The 23,538-nt window shown below is 33.7% G+C and overlaps 1 protein-coding gene across 2 annotated transcripts; it reads right to left on the minus strand.

Annotated features, from left to right (window-relative positions):
* Positions 1 to 19,935: 19,935 nt before the first annotated feature.
* LOC131154307 (UPF0548 protein At2g17695) lies at positions 19,936 to 23,083 on the minus strand. Of its 2 annotated transcripts, none has more exons than XM_058106997.1 (6): positions 22,916 to 23,083; positions 22,755 to 22,838; positions 22,377 to 22,468; positions 22,075 to 22,251; positions 21,788 to 21,986; positions 19,936 to 20,278 (listed from the first exon to the last, which is right to left on the minus strand). In XM_058106997.1, the coding sequence occupies exons 3-6, from the start codon at positions 22,433 to 22,435 to the stop codon at positions 20,099 to 20,101; spliced, it is 615 nt and encodes a 204-aa protein (XP_057962980.1). In that variant the 5' UTR covers positions 22,436 to 22,468; positions 22,755 to 22,838; positions 22,916 to 23,083; the 3' UTR covers positions 19,936 to 20,098. The 2 variants fall into 2 exon arrangements, with proteins under 2 accessions (XP_057962980.1, XP_057962988.1); XM_058107005.1 differs by having other exon boundaries at positions 22,755 to 22,805; positions 22,916 to 23,076.
* Between the last annotated feature and the right edge of the window lie 455 nt (positions 23,084 to 23,538).

A 23,538-nucleotide genomic window follows, 5' to 3' on the forward strand; every position in this document is an offset into this window, starting at 1 on the left:
TTTACTAGATTTTACAGAATTATGAATTACAGTGTATATATAGATAGATATATTTTACAGATAGATATATTTTGCAGACAGATATTATACAGACAGATATTTATCAGACAAATATTTTACAGATATTATACTGACAAATATTTTACAGTATTTATAGAATGTCATGATTTCCAAAACCATAACACTCAGACATTACAGATTATTCAGTTAGATATTACAGTTATTTTAGTAAGATAATATAATATTTCATATTAGATTTATAGTGTTATGGTTATTTTGGAATCATGATGAAACAGCAAGATAATTATATATATTATTATTATATAGTATCAAATCCCTGATGAATTATTTTAGACATATTCAGTCAGCAGAGCACAGTACCGTTGCTATTTCATATCAGAGTGCAACCACATATCTCAGATAGTGTGTGGATTCCATCAACCGTGCTTATGGAGGGATTTCAGGCTCCTCAGATATCTGGGTTGAGGAGGCCGGTTTGATGAGGTAGATACTAGTTCCATGCCTTTGGAATGATTGCAGTATGGCCAAACTGACGATTGATAGAGTATTCAGGTTACTTATCCTAGTAGGCCAACCAGAGTTAAGTCTAGCCTACGGGCCACACAACCCTGTCATGAGGGGTTAAATCATGACATACAAATTTTTAGGGATATTTCTCAGTTATTTATATATATATATATACAGATTTATAGAATAATAATAGATATATTATATTCTTATTAGTATGGGTAAATAGAAAACTCAGATAATACAATTGTATTTTAAGCCATGTAGGTGTGAGTTGCACAGTATTTACATGATATCTTAGTTCAATTATTTATCAGTAAATTATTTATGTAGACTCAGTTGCCACACATTAGTAATAACATATTTCTTCTTACTGAGTAATAGCATATTTCTTCTTGCTGAGTGTTGTCTCATCCCAGTAAATTAACATTTTTCAAGTGATCTAGCTAGACGAGCAGATCAGGCTCACAGGTAGAGAGGTCGTCTACACTACCTTGTCTGAAGGGTAAGTGTTATCAGGGGATTTTATTTTTGAGTAGTATTCAGGAGTGTTTGGGTAGAAGGTGCTAGGCTGATATATAATTATGTATGTATGCTTTGGGTTAATACTATATTCTAGTATTGTAATTATGGATGTATGACTTTATACTTTCCATTGTATAGGTGATTTCAGGGGTATCAGAGTAAAATGATTATCAATATATTTTATATATTATTTGAAAAAAAATAGTATTAAATTTCAGGTCATTACAATGACACCACCCCTATGCTGCCTTTCTTTTTAGTGTAGTGTGCTTTAAGCTTTCAACTAACATACTGAGCAACTTAGCTAGTTATCTCCTGAGTGTAATAATGAGATCATGCCAATAAACTTTATAGGAGACTTCAGGTTTGGCCAACAACTCAATGCGTTCTTTTATAGTATGAGCCATGCCCATTCTTCCAATTGTGAAGCAACGATAGTAGGGATCCCAATATCCCATCATTGCTAGAATCATCTTGTGGTTCAACTTTATGCTTAGAAGGTAAGCAATATCCCCATAACTTTCTATGAACTTATCCTACATAGAGGTAGACCATCCCTTCCAATAATTTGTTAAGTCTTCAATCACAGTTTGTGTGAAGCTTAGTCACATAAAATCAAGAAAAAGAGGTCTGGCTATTTAAAAAGAAGAGTCCTCATGCTCCTACTGAGCAACCTTTAGCCAAGCCATATATGTATGTTGTTCTTCCTATCATTGTAACTTTTGCCACCCCATGGACTCAACCTGTGCAATGTAGCAATGTTCTTAACCATGTTTGATGCATGCCATGATTGCTATCATGCAAGTTATACTAGTGTGTGTGCATGTGGTATGGTAAGGTATGATGTAATGACAGGGCTCCTATTATGTAAAATGGCATTATGCTATGCTCTATGATTGCTATTAGGATGCATGGCTATATTATTGTACAAGATATGGAACTCACTACATAGTTTGATCATCAAGACACATACAAGAAAAGATGACAAAGTAGCATATGAATATGTTGTGCACTTAAAAAATCAACTCATATGGAAAAGGAAGAGGCTCTCGTCTCTCCTTGGTAATTTCCTAGTTATGATATTATCTTCGAAGCTCTATCCTATGGCAAGGAATATAGGGTTGATTGGGGTGTGATTTTATCTCCACTTCTTAAAGATGGAAATATCTCAAACTACCGTTTTGCATGCCTAAGTTGAGCTGGGGGTCCCTAATCCTCACACATTATAGGTAACGAGTAGAAAGGGTTCAATCTAAGTGGAGATGTTTCGTGCACCTATACGGAGACTACAACCTCAAAAAAGTTATCACTACTTTCCCCTATTTAATCTTATGAGGATAGGCCTAGGTAAGAAGGCCAGGGTTCGAGGTGGATCTTTGAACCACTTCAACATGATGTAGGGGGAAGGTATTAGCACCCCCTATACACTCGCTCTACGAGCAGTACCTAATAAGCTCTATCTAATCATCAATTTGTTATTTTCCTTCATTTTATTAAAGTTACCTCGCCTTTAGAAATTGCTCATGCTTACATTCCCATGGTATTCCAACTTAGAATACAAGTTTTGCCTCACCGAAAATAAATAAATAGGGAGTGTTATTGCGTCCCTCTATGGCATCCATCTCAAATTCTTTAATTAGCATTTAGAATTTTCATATTTCTATTTGTTAAGCGTCCCACCCAAGAGTATATAGAGTCCAAAGGAGGGGGTGAATGGACTCTTTTCACGTATTTGGGCTTTCTCTACAAACTAAGACTCTTGGAAAGATTGTGAGTAATTATATCACAATATATAATGAAAATCAAGCACAAGACAAAAATTAAAGAGCGAAGGGAGAGAAAGCTTAACACCGGTATTTTAACGTGGTTTAGCACCAAGCCTATGTCCACGCCTTAGCACCAAGCCAAGGATTCCATAATCCACTAAGATACTCCTTCATCGGTGAAGCAAGCCTTACAACTCAGGTACCGAACCCTACACTTGGGAACAAATCCCTACCTACTCACAAAGAGCTTTCGGTACACAAAGAACCTTCCCCAACAACGGTTCACAAAGAACCTTACGAGAGATTGGAATTACAAATCAATGCTCCTTAAATGAGCAAATATTAAATATAATCAAATCCTCACTGTAATGACCCGAAGAATAATGATATTGAAATAATAAAGAGGGAGGGAAATGGAAACAGAAACAGAAGGAGGCAGCAAGCGTTCATCGACGACATTACATTTTGGATATAATAACCCAAGGAATTTTCTCATGGCCTCGTCGACGAACATAGGGGATTCGTCGACGAGGGTACAATAGGGTCTCATCAACGAGGGCATGTTTCGTCGACGAGAAGATATCGAGAGAATGTTTTGGGTGATTCTGAATTTCGTCAACGAAGGGGAGAGTTCATCGATGAATTGCCTATTAGACTCGTTGATGAGATGACGTGGCTCGTCGACGAAGGCCGCAGTATAAATAGCCCTAAACTTGGTTTAATCGCAGAAAAATCAACGCAAATCTTCCCCTCTTTATCTCCTACGATCTCTCCTCCATCTCTCTTCGATTTCAGACCTGTTGTTCGCCGAATCAACGATCTAAGGCCACCATGACGCTCTTAGTGGAGTTCTCTTCAAGTCTGCTGGGGCGGATCGTTGGTGGGATCAAGCCAAATTTCTCCCCAGAATTAGGATAAGACCTTTTATTCAGTTTTTGGCCTTCTAGAAGTCATAGGAAATGATGGAGACAAAGAAATAATGATATTCTATTCTGAAAAATGTTGTTTTCAAGGTGTTGAGTAGGAAGTCCTGCGGGTGTTGGACCAGTATACCATAGGGGCTTTCCAGTAATGAGGTAAGGGAAATATGCTATGCTAGGAAACCCTTTTACGATTTTAGTACGAACTATATGTTTTTATCAAATTATTATTCAGATTATATATATTTACAGTTTCCAGAACTTGATAATATTAATATTTATTTATGTGGCTTAAGTTGATAATAGAACAGTACTATATTTATAGAATTTGTGAATACCATGTTTATAGTTATTAATAGAAATACTATGATATTTGCATGTTTATAGAATGTCGAATTTTTCAGTGTACAATATACTCAGAAATATGCATTTTTAGTAATTTTAGAATAACACGTTTATCAGTACCATAAAGCCCCAATATACAGATATTCAGAGAGCAGTTTAGTTATACAAAAATCAGATTTTCAGTCAGTTTATTTAGAATTTCAAATAAAATCTATAGGGTTATGGTTATTTTAGAAACCACAGTAAAAATAGTATATTATAGATATCAATTACCTATATAGTATCAAACCCCGATGGATCAGACAACAAAGCACGGTACCATAGCTACAGACATTCAGTTAAGAGTGCAACCACTTTACTTAGATAGTAAGTGGTATGAAGTCGATCGTGCCCACGTCGGGATAGGCTCTCCATCAGATATGGATTGAGGGGGCCGATCAGACTATTGGAGTTCAGTTGACTTACCCTGGTAGGCTAGCTAGGATAGGTCTCGCCTTCGGGCCGCACAACCCTGTCATGAGGGATTAAATCATGACATATAGTCATCCAGGGAAAGTTTCTCAGATATTATAAGTATAAGTAGATTTCCAAAAAATAGTAGTAGTATTATGAAAAGTAAATTTATATAGTTTTAATATATGTTATTTATACCCGCATTTAAAATTTCAGTTATCCATGATATTATTTCTAAATCAGATTATTCATACAGAATTATAACTCAATAGCCACACCCTAGTAATAGCATGTTTCGTCTTACCGAGTGTTGGCTCATCCCAGTGTTGAATTTTTTTTTCAGGTGAACCAACAAAGCGAGTGGAGCAGGCTCGCAGGTAGAGGGGCTGTTGTACTACCCTTTTTGAGAGTGAGTATTTTTGGGTGTTATGTTTTTGTAATCCCTTAGTATCAGAAAGGGTAGTTTCGAGAGAACAATGATGGTTATATATCGTGGGTTGATTTATCACTTTGGTATTGTATTATGTGTGGATTTATTTTATATGATTGACCTTCTGCTGTTTAAGTTAATGATTGAATTTAAAACTAGGGGAAAAAGATTTTATTTTATTAATAGGTTGTTTCACTCACTCTATTCTCTTAAGGAATGAATCAACCATAATGAATAGGCAAGAGAGGATTGAACACTTATGATGAATGACTGAAACGCAAAGTGCAAAGTGCTTAGGTTTTGAATAAAATGATATTTTTCACAAATATGGCCAACAATGCTCAAAACCATGTCTAAGCAAGCCTAATAGCTTGTATTTATAGCCAAAGAGCCAATATGAACGTTAACTAGTTGTTAGAAGCAACTCCCACGTGATTTGCTTGAGAACTAGCCGTTTTCTAGCTATTATGGGGCTGGGAACAAGACCACTCGTCGATGAGTCCCCTGCTCTCGTTGACTAGTCACACTCTACCAACAATCGATAACATTCTGCCTGCAACTCATCAACTAGGGGCCCCCATTCGTCGACGAGTGCTCTGAATCAAAAAAAGTTATCAACATGAAAGTTGTGAGATTTTTTCTTAGCTTTCTAGGGACACCAAGATCATCCTTTCTGGACTTTTTAGAAAAAAAATTATACCCCAAATACCGAAAGGTGTTTAGGACTTGAGGCTGCACTACGTTAGTCGATGATTGCTCTGTTTTTCCTTATCAAAAAGTCTTTTAATTACTTAGAACATTCTTGAACAAAAGTATATGAAATATATTAAATTTAATGAAGATTAAAACCTATCCAATTGAGTTTCCCTTTGAATCTACGATATCTTATTTGATAAAACACATTTGAAAGCTCGTTTTGATATCTTATAATATTCTTAATATGTCCTTTATGAAAATATACTTGACTTTCTTGAGGTTTTAGGACATAAAGCTCGATTCTACTCAACCGGAACTAAGTATGAAAATGTTTATAAAACCAAGATGTTTGAAAACTAGTCCCTTTGAAAACATATTTTGAGTTTAGGATTCTTTTGACAAACTCTTTATTTTATATTTGAAAACTATAAATGGTGAGTTTGTGACTTAAGTGAAATCCTATAAATTCATGTGTCCTAGTATGCATATGCATTTGCTGACTCTTGCTCAAAAATCATGCAAGAAATATACCCGCAAGAGTTACAAAATGTTCCTACCTCACACAACCCTTATTACATATAATTTAACAATTAAGCTTTCGTTGGTTATGCTTGAATCCTTTCCTATTGAGTATCATTTTGATCTTTCCTTCTTGACATCTACTTGGTCCGATCTTTGCCTTTGATCCAGTACCTTCATATATTTGCCACTTGAACTTGTACTAAAATTGATTTGCAAAGATGGAATGCACTAGGAACAACATATAGGTTAATATCATCAAAACATATAAACCATGATTATGTTGCCCCCAAGGCTAACAATTTCCCCCCTTTTTGATGATGTCTAACCTATTACTATTTTCCTTAACCTTTGCATCTGTGTTTATGCTTACCATAGGTTAACATGCAAAGATTAGTTCACCTAGAACCACTAATGGGTTGTTATCATCAAAACATGACAATTAAGATCATGTAGCCATCAAGACTAACACTATTAATTCAAATCATTCAATATTCCAATAGAGATTCCATCATGGTTTTATAACAAGTCATAGTAATATCATGGAAAAATTGCATCATAGGTCATTGAGGCATCATGTTCAATTTAAACTAACATAAGCCTAAACAAAAATCATAAGTGTCATTCTACTACATTTTCATACAATTAAATCATTCGTACATTCACAAATGGGAAAATGCATACGAAGTAAAGCACCAGGGATTTAGAGGCTCAATTTTTATATATTCTTTGATCCTCGTACTAAAATTAGCATACAAATGGCTCAACATACTTGAAAACCCCTAAAAACAAAATAAAAACCTCTCTAAATTTTTTTTAGTAGTTTTTAGGAAGTTTTTACAATTTTTTTGAATTTTTATTAATTTATAAAGGCTAAAAATATAATAAAATATAACAAAACTTTATAGAAAAATACTTAAAAGAAAAAAAAATTAACTTAAAATCCCTAAATGTGTAAAAGAACCCCTAAAATTACTAAATAGAAAACTCCATGAAAACTTGAAAAGAAAATATTTTTTATTAGAAACAACCAAATTTTAAAAAATAGAAATAAATAATAAATATATCAAATAAATTAAGAAAATGGTTTTAAAATATAAATTTTTTTTTTCTAGTCATATCCTACTTTTTAAAAAACTTTTTGCAATTTAAAAATATTTTTAATTGATTTTTTAAGTTTAAGACTGCTTTTTCAAATAAAAAAGAAATAAATAAAATAAATAAATAAACGGATTGGACTTGTGATTTTAGGTGTAATTTCAAGGGAGGGAGGGAGAATTGGGAATTTTAAAAATTCCTAAGTTGGGTATCCTAATTTAATCACAATCAATATTTTACAACCTAGGGTCTTACTAGCACTTCTCAAAGCAATAATAATTTAAATGCAAACAATATTCAAGCAAGCTTTTTGAAAATATTACGCTTGCTCAAGAAATGGTTCATTCTTTGCCGCAAAAAAATGGCTGGTGGTGATGTGATGGTAAAACTCGATATGGCTAAGGCTTATGACAAAGTGAATTGAAATTTTCTTCTGCGGGTTCTTAAGTCTTTTGGTTTCTCTGAGAGGTTTTGCAAGTTCATAAAAAATTGTATGGAGTCTCCGTGGTTTTCAGTAATGATGAACGGAACCTTTAAAGGGTTTTTTCAATCTAAGAGAGGATTGCGGTATGGGGATCCACTCTCTCATTTTTTATTCATCATAATGGAGAAGGTTTTGACAAGATTGCTTAGGAAAAACTATGAGACAAGTTGTATTGGTAAATTTAATCATCCAATTGGGGCCCCATTGGTTTCGCATTTGCTATATACGGATAATATTCTTATTTTTGCAAATGGTGGGAAGAGGTTTACTAGAAATTTGGTTTATGCTTTGAAAATGTATGAGAAGTGGTCGGGTCAAAAAATCAGTAAGACAAAGTCAGCGTTATTTGCTTTCGAAATACATCACTCCTGTCCGGAAATGTGGTTTATTGAGAATCACAGGTTTCATGGAAGGTAAATTTCCAGTTACATATTTGGGTGCGCCTTTGGTTTTTGGAAAATTGTCTTCCAAGACATTGGAGCCTCTTGTGGAGAAGATTAGAAAAAAAATTGCAGTACGGAAATCTAAGTTGTTCTCGCAAGGCGGAAGATTGATTTTATTAAGACATGTGTTGTCTAATATGCCTATTCATTTGATGTCTGTTATTAAGGTTTCACAGGTCACATATTTTCGCATTAACTCTCTTCTTTCTAATTTTTTATGGGGAGAGGTAGAAGGTAAAAGGAAGATTCATTGGCGCTTTTAGGGGAAAATTTGTAAACCTACCTAGGAAGGGGGTATGGGCCTGCGAGATCTTAAGGAAGCTCAGAATCTCTTCTTATGAAATTTGCCTTCAGATTGCTCACTTCTAACAACCTATGGGCAAGTTTTTTCAAGGCTAAATATTGCAGAAATGATAATTTATTAATAAGGAATGAGAGATCAAATGACTATAGGTTCTGGAAATCAATTATAGCCAAGATTCTGGAAGTTATGGATAATGTTAAAATTTTGGTGAGAGGTGGGAACTCTTCTTTTTTGTTCAATAGGTGGTTGTCATCAAACCCGTTGTTTGTGCACATTAAGGATATTGTGAACAAGAAACTGTGTATTAAGTATTACTGGCTGAATAAGAATTGGAACTCTGATTTATTACTGGAATTGGTTGGGGCCAATAAAACATTGGAAATTTTGTATTAGGTGCCGGCTGGTAAAAGTGGGGAGGATATTTTAGTCTAGAAGTCTGCCCTAACGATAAGTTTTCTACAAAAACGGCTTGGGAGGCAGTGAGGAGTAGAAGTGATAATTTTGTGTGGAATAACTAGTTTCGGCATTCTTTATTGCCCAGAAGAATCTCAATGTGTTTATGGAGAGCCTGGTTTAGATGCTTGACTGCAGATGATAGAATTCAGGCCAAAGTAATATCGATGGCTTCGTCTTGTGATTGTTGCAAACAGAGAAGCCAGGAAAACATTGATCATATTCATTCTTTAGGCGAGGTGGCTTCAGAGGTTTGGTGTTGTGCTAGTGTGGTGTTGGGGATTCCTTTCCAATGATCACTTCCTTGGAAAAACAGAATGGAAAATTGGTTCCACTATGCTCGAAAATAGTCTATTAAAGGTATTTTAATTGGGCTGATTCCATGTTTGATTATGCAGTGCCCCTGGAATCGAAGATGTAAAGCAAGAATGGAAGGAGTTTATCAAAGTGCAGATCAGATGTGGAGAAGTATTCGATTTTGGGTTAGTTTTATAACTGAGAGCACCAATTCTTTTCAAAAATTGAAGAAGTCGAACATTTTGATTTTGAACGAGTTTCAAATTAAGCATCAAGGAGTTTACGACAAGCCTATAAAAATTATTTCATGGGTTAAACCTCCAGTAGTGTGGATAAAACTTAATTGTGATGGGAGTCGTAGAGGCAATCTGGGTACTTTCGGAGGTAGAGGAATTATTAGGGATTGTCATGGCATGGCAAAAGTGGCTTTTTCAAGATATTTGGCAAAGGTACGAATAATAGTGTGGAATTAAAAGCAATCAGAGAAGGAATTCGTTTGTGCAAACGATTGCATTTTTTTAATGTGATTATTGAAAGTGACTCCCGAATTGAAGTTGATTAGTTTCGGAAAGGTAAATGTAGTTTGTGGTATCTTTGGGATTTTTGGGAGGAGCTCGTGGTGGAGCTAGAAGGAGTGAACATCATGGTGACACATCAATAAAGGGAAGGTAGCAGTGTGGCTGATTTTCTTACTAAAGAAGGAGAAATGGGAAACAATGTAATCTACGAAGAACAACACCTTCTACCATGTTATCTGAAAGGTATTCTTTGGATGGATAATTGGGGTCTCACTTCTGTTCGTCATTAGTTCAAATATCGAGTTTTGTTTGGTGAGTTTTGATTTGTATATGTTTGTTTTTGTTTTTTTATCTTCTTTGTTAGCTTTGTTTAATTTTGTTGTCCTAGTTTGGTTGGTTGCTGGTGTTGTTTCTGAGAGGGTTTTATTTTATTTTATTTTATCTCCCTTTTACTTATCTTGTAACCACAATTTTCCTTCGCCAAAAGTGAGGATTTATTAATAAATAATTTGAGGTAAAGCCCTCTTTTAGTAAAAAAAAAAAAGCAAGCACAATAATGAAAGCATATGGGTGTAGAATTTAAATAGGGTAGGGAAGAGAAAGTGCAAACACAAAATTTTTAACGAGGTTCGGCAAATCTCGCCAACATCCTTGCCTTGGACAAACCACCCAAGGATTCCACTATCCGCTCCTTAAAATCGGGCGGAGCTTCCCATTACAATCCGCTTCTTCACAGGGCGAAACTTCTCTTTACAATCCGTTGCTTACACGAGGTGTAACTACCTCTCTACAATCCGCTGCTTACACAAGGCGTAGCTACCTCTCCACGGTTCACAATCCGAACCACCAATACAAATGATATCGGAATTTTCATACAAGTAAACGCTTCTTTAATAAGCTGATTGGTACAAATAAAATCCTAATATGCACTCTCAAATGATTTTCAAATGAAACTCGGTAGAGTATGTGGAGCACTTTCAAAATATTTTTCAAATAAATGAGTAAGAGTATGGAACATGATTTTTCTCAAAGTGATTGAACTTTGCAATTTCAAATATGAGAAACCTCTAAAGCAAGAAAAATATGAGTGGATATATTGCTCAAGGCTCTCTTAAAAAATCTAAAGAGTTTTCTCCAAAAATATATTTTCAAATAAGAGAAGTAGGAGAAATATAGAAAATGATTTCTTCAAATAAATTTGACATTAGAAATCTCAAGAACAAGAGGCTCTTCAAGCACTACATACGAAAATGGAGTATAAAAAATGAATGAGAATGAAGGGGTATTCAAGTATGATTCCCAACAGTTTTTCCAACCTTTTTCAAGTGTCTAGGCATGTATTTATAGGCCAAAAACCAAAACTAACTGTTATATGGCTGTTGGGGTATTAAAATATAATTTAATTTGAAAACTAGTCATTTTTCGGCCATTGGGGCGCTTTCTGCGCAAACACCCTTCAGTTTTTAAAACATAACTATTTCTATATAACTCCAAATTGGACGTTCCTGATATCAATAGAAATCTAAGATAAAATCACACAACATGTTGAAACGCCCTTCAATTTTTAAAACATAACTATTTCTATATAACTCCAAATTGGACGTTCTTGATATCAATAGAAATCTAAGATAAAATCACACAACTTTCATGTTGAACACTTTTTAAGATAAGGAGTGATTGATTGATAAAATCACTCAACAATGAAACAAAAGAAACATGAAGGGAATTTTTCTGCTAGGGACACCCTTCTGTATTTTGGACATAACTTTTTCTATACAGCTTAAAATTTAACGTACTTAGTATTAACAAAAAGCTAAGAGAAAATACCAACTCTTTCATGTTGGACACTTTTTAAGATAGGGAGTGTTTGATAAAGAAAAGTGCTCATTAACCCAAAAAAAGAAACATAAAGGGGTTTTTTTTTTTTTTTTTGAAGAAACTTGTCTTGGAGTTTTTCATTTCAAAAAAATATTTTTGCACTTGAAATAATTTTTGCTCATTTTTAAAATATTTTTTCATGAAATATAAAGTACCTAAGGTCAGTCTAAGGTCAAATATGAGCTTCAAATTAAATCATGAGATGCATACACAATTAAACCTAATTAATTATGACAACCCAAAAATAAATAAAGTCTTCAAGCTTGCTCTCTTGATTCCCATGGAATACGTCGATTGGTGCGATCTTGAAGTGCATTTATGGCTTCCATTTTGCGTCTTTCACTTGTGCTTCCAGAATTATAAACCTATATATTTACTAAGTACACAAGTGAGATATTGTTGTTTGTCATAATCAAAACAGGGATCAGATTCAAAAAATTAACAGGACTAGTTGACCATCTACACGGACCAATCAACTGGTTTGAGCGAATAGGTGTTGTGCACGTGATGCATGTACAAGGAATACATGTGAGGTCGTTATGTTCTTCGTTCATACTTTGGAAAGTTGCAAGAACCCTCCTCGTACTCCCTTTTTTGCACTAGACCACTGTCGTTCGAGTAGTCTTGGTCCCTAAAACCTTATTCCAACTAAAAGCATGGTCCAAAAACCTCTAAATCATGACTATTATTATCTAGTTGGTCGTTGTCAAAGATAATGGTGCCGACAACAATTTAACATGTTCCCATGCTTTCTTTGTGTGATTTTTCACTTATTGTGACCCCCCAAACTTCCTTTCTCCCGTTTTTATCTTGGTTATTCATTCATGCACATAAAAATGACCTTTTTTCTAACTTTCTTCTCTTCTCTCTCTTTTTGGCCAACTATGGCCTCCAACCACCTATTCTTTGTGTTTTTTCTACTCGTTCTACCTATTCTCGTCTTATTCCAACCCTAACCATTCATGCACTCTTGAACTCACAAAATCATGTACGAGGAGTTCAAGAATGAGAACTTTTCCTTGATTTTCTTGAAGTTTTGGCCTCTCCAACCTTTGAATGAGTCTTTCCTTCCTCCCTTATCTTCTCTCTCTCTCTCTCTCCTCCCCCCCCCCCCCCTTTCAAAAAATCCCTCTCTATTGGAGTCTCTCTTGGAATGAAGGTATACTCCAACCAATTTTTTTGTGTATCCTCTTGAAATAGCCTTAGCTTCTTATTTCAAAGAAAAAATGGAGATTGCCCCTAATCTTCCACCTCCAAAAATTCCCTTTTAGAGCAAGAAAACTCCCTTCTTGTCTTAAATGGGGGTTTTTGGAAACAAAAGAAAATTCTACCAAGGATAGGAGTTTATCCTTATCTAGAATAACTCCTTAATTAACTCTATTAAGGCTCAATCAAGCCCTAAAAATGTAATTAAGGGTTCAAGTTTGAAATTTTATTTTTGATGAAAGACTTGGAGAAAAGGGGAGAGAAACTTAAATTAGGCTCTCCTATTCTCTAATTAAATTCAGTCTGAATAAAATTATGTGCCTGCAGCAACCATAATTAGTTATGCACTTTCTCGAATCATCCTTCGACAAACAATTCCAACAATTCAAAACCCTAGTAATGTCTTGTTTCTTTACCCGAAGTTTCATTTTATCTAGTAAAGTGCTTTGATAATATTATGGAATAGCATCCTTTAATTTTCAAATGCATGTTGCCTCTCTAAATGGTATGTCTCATCTATAACTCTACCTTGTCTCATCTACATGTTTTATACCTATGCAATTCAATTCTAACACAAGTAAGAACAAATGCATGTCATGTAATGTTAGTATACTCCAAAGGATCATGTCTATTACTTCATGTGTCTTAACATATTATTTTCCTACAAACACTGGGTAAGCCTTTATCTTAAGGTATAGGATAAAATTTTCTAGTGCATGGTTAAGCTCTAACATCATGTAATATCTAAAGGCTCTCGAATCATCTTCAAGGAAAACAAACTGAGTGAAATTTTTTTTTTTTTAAGTTTTTATGAAACCCATACATAAGATAAAGCCCCACAAAGGCCTCACTACTTATTTCTTCTCTTACAACCTAACATGATAGGAGTTTGGGTAAAGAACCCATGCAATGGTGTATAAGAGTGAAATGGAGCACTTATGATGTGCAAAAAATGCATAAACATGGCAAGGCATACAAATATAAGGAAAAAAAACATAGAACCAAACACACATAATCATACCAAGGCGACTTTACTTTCAAAAGTCCCCAGTGGAGTCCAGGATTGGGTGGTCTATTTTCATTGCCAACGTGTCTGGTGAACATTTAAAAAATCATGTATAAACAATTAAACCATTGGTTGTCTGCCACTTCATTTTAGTTTTGAAAATGTAAAATAAAGGAAAAATCTATTTTTAAAAGAGATTAGGTCTAGAAGCACCATTGTGAATAAGGAAGGTAATCTTCCTTTTAATTTCCATAAAATAAAATTTAGAGTCGTAGCACCCTATAACACTCATTCCAAAAATGATTACAACACTTACCTTGTGTGTGTGTGTGTGTGTCCCATTCTAAAAACCAATTTTTAAAGAAAATGATCATTTTAAAAATGAGGAGACAATTTGCAGCAATGGTCAGTCAACTGTGTGCAGAGATTGGTTGACCGCCTACTACAACTCTTCCTCTCTTTGTTTCTTTATGCAAAAATTGTTTCGAACCTTAAACCTACTTTGACAAGGATATCGTAGAGTCTATGCAAAGGATTTAACCTCATGAGAACTCTATACGTTATGCCCTTTTAAAATAAATACATATTTATGCATAAAAAGAAAGAAAAGAAATGAAAAAGAAGAAATGAGGGAAAGAAAAAGAAATTTATGTTTTTGGTTATTATGAATAAGTTTACATGTGTAAAATGCCAACATATCTTCTAAAGAGGATTCAAGTCATTTGTAGTTCATTAAAATATGTTCAAATTTTATTTTAAAAAATATTTTGACGAGTCTTTTGACATACTTGAAATCACTTGAAAACACTTGAAATTTTGATTGAAAAATCTTTGTTATTGTTTTAAAACACTAACTTTCCAATGAATACTCTACAAAGTAGAGATTTGAAGTGAAGTTCATGTTTGAAAACATAACATTCTTCCACACCCCCCCTCAAGCAACTTCAAAGATAATTACTTTGAAAATGTCATTTTGCTTCCTTAAAGTTGAAAAGTGTGGAATTTTGGTGGAAAACCTACAAATCCCGCCTTAAAACTTTTTTTTGGAAAACTTGAAGACTCTAAAGAATGCTCGAAAACCACATCATGAACATTCACTATAGGATTTTGGTTTGAAAACTTGAAGACACTTGAAATCCTTTAAAAACACTTTGGTAGATGAATTCTTGGATTTTTTATTGGAAAACTATGAAACTATATCATAAAATCAACATCCTGACTTGACCATACACTCTAGCGAGTGTTTAGGCACATAAACGTTACAAAAAAAAAACCACAAGAAAGTTCAAAGAAAATGACCAAATAATTGGCCTTTGGATAGATCAGTTGACCACCCACAAAGGTCGGTCGACTGCCAACTTGCAGCCAATGGCTACTTTTCAAATGCCTAGGGGGCCAGTTGACCAAGCCTTCAGGTTGGTCAACTGTCTACATGTTCTTTTTGGGAAAAAAAAAATGCAATTTTTTATGCAAACTTGAATAATTCTTTCATGAATTTAAATCATAACTTCATTCTACAATCTTAGATGACATCATTCATTTATGGAAATTCATACAAGAACAAACAACAACTTATACAAGCACATACATGATTCCCATACAAAAACCATAACCAAAACTTGAAAACACAATGGAAGGATAAAGGGTTGACCTTATGTAAATGTTGCAAGTGTAGATTAAGTGTAGATACTCTCAAAAGCACATAATCCTAAAAACCCCAAGTGAAGAAGCGCAAATGAATGAAACTCTATTCCAAACTCCTAGAAAGAATGAATTTTTCTCTAACCTTTAAAAAGCACTTGATCCTTTTTGTATTCTCTACAAAAACTCTCCCTCACCCCCATTCAACATGCCCAAAAAGTTTCCAGAAAGGTTCTATTTATAGACCACCCAAGATACAAAGGGAAACCCTTTGAAATTGAATTTTAAAATTTTAAATTTAAACTAAAATCACTAACCAACAACTAGAAACTGTCCCAATTATTGCCTAACATATCCCAACTTTTAGGACACTTAGCTTGCCCAAATTGATTAGCTAATGAAATAAAAACAAATCAAAAATTAAAAATTCACCAAGCCGATCGACCGCCTATAGAGGATTGGTCGACTACTCTTAGGTGGCACTAAAACCTTAGAAACGAAGTAGGGTTGGTCGATATCCAATAAGTGGTCGATCGGCTGCCTTATGTTGCAAATTTTCCTCTTTAAATTTTATCTTAATCTTGCATATATACAGTTAGGTTTTGTTATTATATTGGGTAAAAAATGACTATCAACAACAATTATTTTGAAATCCTAATACAACTTATCACCTCTTTGTCCTAAACTTTTATAATAACCCAATTGATTTCCTTATATTTTTTTTTCTAGAAAAAAAAAATTCTCGAATGATTTATCAAATGCATTACTTAAGAGCAACCCCTCTTTTTTTTCTTTTTTTTCTTTGTCATGTAAAAGAGAATATGTATTAAGTTTATTTTCTCTGTAGAATCTTCAATTTATAAATGTGTCATGCTTATGGTGTTACATTGCTAATTTATTTATTTATTTTTAAATTTCTTGGTCAAAAGAAGTGACCTAACTATGGTGACACATTTCCTCAAAAAAATGATGGGTTTCTGCTGAACATGGTAACTCCAGTTCTTAGTCTTGGTAGACATTTTACATGCACTGCAACTCTTTACTCAAATTTTCAGTTTTGAATGGAATTGAATGATGCATTATGTAGCTCTACAATATTCTTAATGCTAACTTCTTCTTTCTTTGGGTCTTGCAAAGCCTTATTTGCAGTGTACCCCTCTCTCTCTCTCTCTCTCTCTCTCTCTCTCTCTTTCTCTCTCTCTCTCTCTCACAGTCGTAGGTTTCATTTTTATGACTTTAAAATGAGTTGGCATTGTGAGGTTAGAGTAGTCAGTAACCATAGCAGTGCATTGTTGGGAATTAAGAACAAATTCCCTAAATCTGTGAAAAATAAAATAGAGAAAGAATACACGTCGAAGAAAAAGAAAATCAATCACACACATAAGACAGTATTTACGTGGTTCGGTAATTTTGCCTACGTCCATGAAGTTGCAGGAATTTCACTATTATCGGAGAGTGCGACGGTACAATGCTCTCCCTCTCGCTCTCTCGCGAAGTGTGACCGCTTACCCTAATCACTCAAAAACAATCATTTTATATGCTGCGCACAGGGTTTTGAATGGACTACAAAACGGGTCCAAAAATTTTTTGCCCAGGACCGTTGCCCCTGAACCCCCACCAGTACGGCTTGGGCAAGGCTCGAGCTACAGCGCTCATAGACTAAACCTTATGATAAAAATCTCTCATTAAAGAAAGGTCGGGTCATCATCCAAATTTAATGTAACTAGGCTCTACAAAAGTCCAACATGCATCAATTTGGATTTTGTATTTAATTTATCTGTAAATATTTTTTTTTATTTTGCTTTTAGTTCATTAAATATATGTTTTAATGAACTTAGGGTAAATACAATTTTATTTAAATGTTGTTCTATTATAAATTTCTATGTTAAAGTCTCATCAATAGATATCTCCTATAGTTCCAAATGATTTATAATATCTGAAACAGTTTCTTTTTTCTAATATTTTATTTCTATATGATTTTTAATATCTACAACACTGAACTTTATTTCCGAACTCTAACCTACAGTTTATTTTTTCTATTAGTTTACTTTTTATATTCGCAAAACGTAATATACATTTGACGACATGAAATCGAGTCATAAAATAATAGTCTAAGAAGTAAGCCTAGTTCATTTTTCCATGATCACACATGAAACACAAGATTAAATTTGACTTTCTTGTATTGAATTTGATTTTATGATGATCCGTCATAAGCATAAAAATGATGCAATTGATAATTGAAATGCTACCATGTCATCAACGATTTTTATTAATAATTGAATTCATAATTTTGGCAATCACTAGTAATTGAATTAATTTTTTTTTGTAATTCAAATTTTAAATTTATTATTTTTATTTTCTTAATTATTGATTTAATTAACACATAATTGAGTTAAAAAATTCTATAACTCTATTAATAAAAGAATAAATTTATGCAACAATAAATAGAATATTTGATATTCTAAAAAACCTCCCATAAACAAAACGATTAGTATTTTGAAACCTCTCCATAAATTTGTAATTTAAATTTTTTCGCCACTAAAAATAATTAAAATAATAATTTATTTAATTACTAATAATAATTAAAATTATATTATAAAACATGTATATTTATGTGGATGACTATCTAGATAACAGGTTATAACCTTTGGTATGCCCACATAATGGTTCATTATGTGATTAACTTTTGAAATTCCAATTTATTTGCCTATATAAAAACATGCTTTACAACAAAATGTGATAATAAGATGATTAACAACATCTAGTTTTTGAAAAACTAGACTGTTGAATTTTTATAGTTCCAAACTTTTTTGTATTTCTCTTTATCTCATTTTCAATAAATTAATAATTTTTGCATCAATAATTGAACTACTTTATTAAATTGTAAGTACAACAATGAACATTTTAAAATTGTCTCATAAATTAATTGATTAGTGTTTAAAGCCTCCTTATAATTTTGTAAGTTTATTTTTTAACTGCTGATAATATTTTCTATAATTACTATTAATGATTAAATTAATAAATCTTGTAACCCTAGCAAATAAATTTATGTAATAATAAATTAAAATAATAAGTAATAAAAATATTATTTTAGTAAAATAATTTTTTTAAATGGTATTAATATTACTCCATAACTATTTTTAAATTTGTATATATTCAACTGTAAAAGCTACATTCAATTTTATACAAGATTATATCATTATATTTTAATTTAAAAATTTAAGTCTGTGCATTGTATAGAGAGATTAAAACAAAGATAAATTTGTGCATAAAAATAAAAAATATTCAATTGCACAAGTCTAGAGTAAATTTTGAATCCCCTAAGAGTAGGATAATAATAATTAGTTACACAAAAAATTACATTATTAAAATAACTTTTATGAAACCACAATAAGCAATAGATAAAAAATAAGTATTCCCAAATTTAACCATGGGAATGTCATTTCATTTCCTATTCCATATTCAATGAAATAATAAGAAATATACAAAAAATAGCTATTACCGCTATTTTCCAAATTTCATGTTATATTTCATCTAATTTCAAGAGATAGCTATTTTACCGAACCAAACATAAATGAATCATTAACCAACAAAGCTGTAGCCAAACTGTGAATTGACAAAATCAAAAACCATTCCAGAGTCTGTTAAAGGTTTAGATATTATATCCGATTTTTAAATAAACCATCACCCATAAACCATCTACTTTAAAATGGACATTTCACAAAATCTCTTAAAAGTATCTCCTTCAGACCTTAGATTTGAATTTTGATAGACTTAGACAAATTTCAACACAATTTTTATATTATATCTTATCCAAATTCAATACAGATTCAAATCCAACATCTCCGCATTATAAAAATCAAGGCAATGAGCAACAGTAATTTTTTTCAGCACCAGTAAATTGTCTGAAACCATGGCTTTAACATCAGTTTCTGAGCCTCCTTGCACTTTGGGTAGGATTCCTGGCACTAGATCTAATTAACTATACAAACAATACATAGACCAGGTCGAGTCATTAGCTCTGCGTGGTTCTTGAGCCTTTGGGCCCTCAGCAAAAGCAAACATTATGAAGAAATCTATAACATCATAGTTTCCTTCGCTGCAAAATTGCAGATTAATGTACCGATTACTCGGCATGCACCAGGCAAAAAAGTTAACTTGGTTTACTTCGTGGCTTGTAATCTCTTTAAACCTGAATTTGGGCTACCGACACCAATTACTAGCCTTCTCCAATTCATGTGAGACCAGGATGAGTTTTACCCATTTACTGCATGTTTGGTGGATAAGAATGGAATGGATCAAACGAAATGAATTAAATTTATTACTTGATTTGTCATGCTCTCCATTTAAATTTCATTCTTATCTCATTCCATTCCGCAAACTAAACATGATGTTAGTGGGTAATATTTTCTAGCATGCTCAAGATTATGGTGAAACTTTCTCAATTAAACTGACTTATCTGAATTTTCTACATCAAATACACCATAAGAAAAATATGCTGCAGATAATATTGTGAAATGACAAAGTGGGGGAAGAAACATAATATTAAGACCAGAACTTTCCCTTGCTAATCTGCTGGGACCTCTGATTAACGAGACAAATGTTTCAGAACAGAATTGGTAGACTGATGAGCGAAATATTTTTGCCTGAGTTGTACATATGGGTACCCAATAAATGAGAGAAAGTGGGCAGGCTTTGAGAAAGAGAGTATTTCATACCAGACTTGATTGTTCTCATCCAGCTCGATTGAAAAACGCTCTTCCCCAGCCTGCTCCCAACAAATTCGAGTACACATTAGTATCATCGAGGATTAATCATTATTGAGACATGCCCTTACATCTAAAATTGGGCAGCTATAAATTTTCCAGAAAATAATAAGCTAATAAGTAACATACAGCAAGGTTATTAGCTTGTGTGTCAGAATATGCAGGGAAAAAGAAATAATAGTAGCCCATGTCTATGAAACATTAATCAAGTTCATTAAATATCATCTGAAAGAATTCATCATGGCAGCTCAACTATGCAAGGTCATACGTATTGTAAGAAATAAGAATACCCGCTCAAATACCCCCAAAAAAAAATGAAAAAGAACATGCAACACATGGACAAATCCACCTGTTAATCAGAGCACTTCTATTTGAATCCTTCCAAGTCCAAAGAAAATTGACAGTTTGTTATTATTAGGCAATATAAAGATTCACGGTATCCATCTACATATTTTTTTTAAAATCCAGTTATATCCCACTGATATCTAACATTACCACATCAACAAACTTGAAGATCAAATTTAGTTAGTTTCCAAATGTACAAGTATTATATGTAATATAGCAATATAACTACACCAGAAATTGCATCTGTTTGCTCATCTAACATGGTTGTGGAAATAACATGATTATTTGAAGAATGCAGTACCATGATTGTTTTGCATGGTGAACACCATAGATGAAAACACTTCACTATATGCCAGTATTTTTATTACCAAAAAAAAATATATGCAGCTATAAATTCCTTATGAGATCTTTGAGTAACACCTAATTTTGATTCTAATGGGCAAATTTTTTAGTAATTGATAATACAGCTACTTGGTTCATGATAGGGTGGAAAAATACATTGATCCGTGCAAGCACAATACAAAAGTGGTTCCTCAAAACAGATTGACACATTTTTTGTGATGTAGCTCCTCATCACCACTCGACCTAGAATTACAACTAAATTATAAAATAGATGGGCAGAAATAGTTACCTTAGATTAGCTCATGCATATGACTAACAATAAATCACAAACAAAAGGAGTATTGTCCAATCAGGTACCCATACCACAATACCAATAATCCTACCACAATCCTGAAAATCCATTTCACCAACCATTTAAATGAAAAGCTAACTTTTTTCATGCAGCACTACCATACGACTAAAGCATGAAATGTTGCTGAAAACAAACTTTTCTTTCCTTTCCTTTTCTTTTCCTTTCTCTTTTTTTTACACCTGTAATTGTAGAGGTTGGCCTGATATTACAAATCCTGAAATAAAGTTTTTCAGCTGAGCATTTTCATAGTGTTTGTTTCCTTTAAACACAACAAAAAAGCCATTAACATAGGGCATTTAATGCTCCTAATTATAGTACCAATCCTTGTAGTATTCATACAAATACACAGGTGAAGTCTACTACTCTCCTTAGTTGTGGTACGTCACTTCAAATCATGACAACATCAGCATTGCCCAAAAAACCCCTCCGTCATTCACCAAATGAATATTACAGATAGCAAAGAGGCACTAACCAGTAGGTGACCTTGAAGAGTGCCACTGCCAAAACCAAAAGAAGTAGAGACCTCCTCCGTGTTTCTCTTTTCTCTTACGTATACTACTTGCAGAGGCATCATGATCCATGGTAGAAACTCCTTTACACAGACGCAGAACTTCGCCCCACTTTGAATTGGAGTGCTTGGATCAACAAACGTCCATTTCAATCCAAAATGCCTGCAAATTGACAAAGTCAGCAGAATTAGGATCTGCCTTCAAAGGCTTGTTTCCTAACCTCTATCTATGCAAACAGACAGACACAGACCTCCAACCCTGAAGGGCACCCTTGCCCTTCTCATAAGTCTCAACACCAGTACCAAGTAGAACCCGGGCGTGGTTGATTAAGAAACCATCTTTTGAGAGCTCATTGTCTTCTTGTAGGGAACGAATGGACTTAGCACTGGCTCCTCTAAACTTCGCGTCATAGTTGAAGGCACCAGACCTTGCCATATATATATATATATATATATAAGCACAAGATAGAGAGATAGATACGACAAAAAGAATTTTAAAATTCTTGACAGCAGAAGAAAAAAAAATCAGAATTATAGAATGAGTCTCCTTTACTTGTTAACGCAGGCCTTCTGTTCTTGAGATGATGGGCGAACCCAGCACAAGAAAACCATCTTTGTTTCTTTCTCGGTAATATCGACTATTTTCTAAAACATTGGGGGAGAGAGAGAGCAATGTAAGTATTAGAACGAAACACAATCAACAAAGAATCTAATTCGAGGGAATTCGATGAACTCAATATGAATTTCTGTGAAATAAATGGATACAAGGGATCAAACCGTCAGAAAGAACATACGGAAGTAAAAGAACAGAAGGGGATTCTTCATTGCAACGAAATCAAGCCTAAGAAAAATTATTCAAGTAGAAATTCTGAAACTTCTCCATGTCATTAATGCAATAGAGGAAAAAGGATGGGAGAATGAAGCTTGGTACCTGGCTCGTGGGCTTCAGAAGCAAGAAGTAACGAATTGAAGCTCTTCAAAGCTAAGAACAGCAAACTCAAGTTGATTAAATCGCCTAGGAAGAACAAATCCCACATCAAACATGAGAGAGAGAGAGAGAGAGAGAGAGAGAGAGAGAGAGAGAGAAATCACTTCGAAAATCTGGCTCTAAATAAGAAAGCTCATCTCCGTTCCTTGGGGAGAAAGGATCAGCTATGGTTGCGCGATGTAGCCATGTAGGCAGGAGCTTCGGTGATTTTGAGAGAGAGAGAGTGTGGAGAGATGAATTGAGAGTGTAGGGGTGGCATAGCAATTTACCGGAGTTTTTCCGGATTTGATTTTAAATTATTTAAAAATATTTACGAAAAGTACAAAAAACTTTATTTCCCCATTTGAATTGTTCTAAAAAAACATTAGACCATTTAGTATTTTTTAAATAAATACGTTAGATGGTCCAATATTTTTAATTTGGAAAAACTTACCACCAAATGTTGTGTGGCGGTCAAAAATTGCTAGACGGTCTAATCGTTTTTTAAATAAAATTTCTTTTTATTTTTTATGAAACACTACATCAAGTAGCGTTTTTTTTTTGCTAAGTTCGATTCCTCAGCTTTCCCAGCCCTTATGTTGGTTAGCTAAATGCATGATGTGTGGCTCATGAAGGCACACGTCATTAATCCAAACACCGAGGCCAACAAGTGCACGACAATGCGGCTGGAATATTCCTGCGATTCCCAACCTCCACCGCCCAGTTGTCAACAGCTCCATCTTCATCA

Source organism: Malania oleifera, chromosome 1 (genome assembly GCF_029873635.1).
Source record: "Malania oleifera isolate guangnan ecotype guangnan chromosome 1, ASM2987363v1, whole genome shotgun sequence".
Lineage (NCBI taxonomy): Eukaryota > Viridiplantae > Streptophyta > Magnoliopsida > Santalales > Ximeniaceae > Malania > Malania oleifera.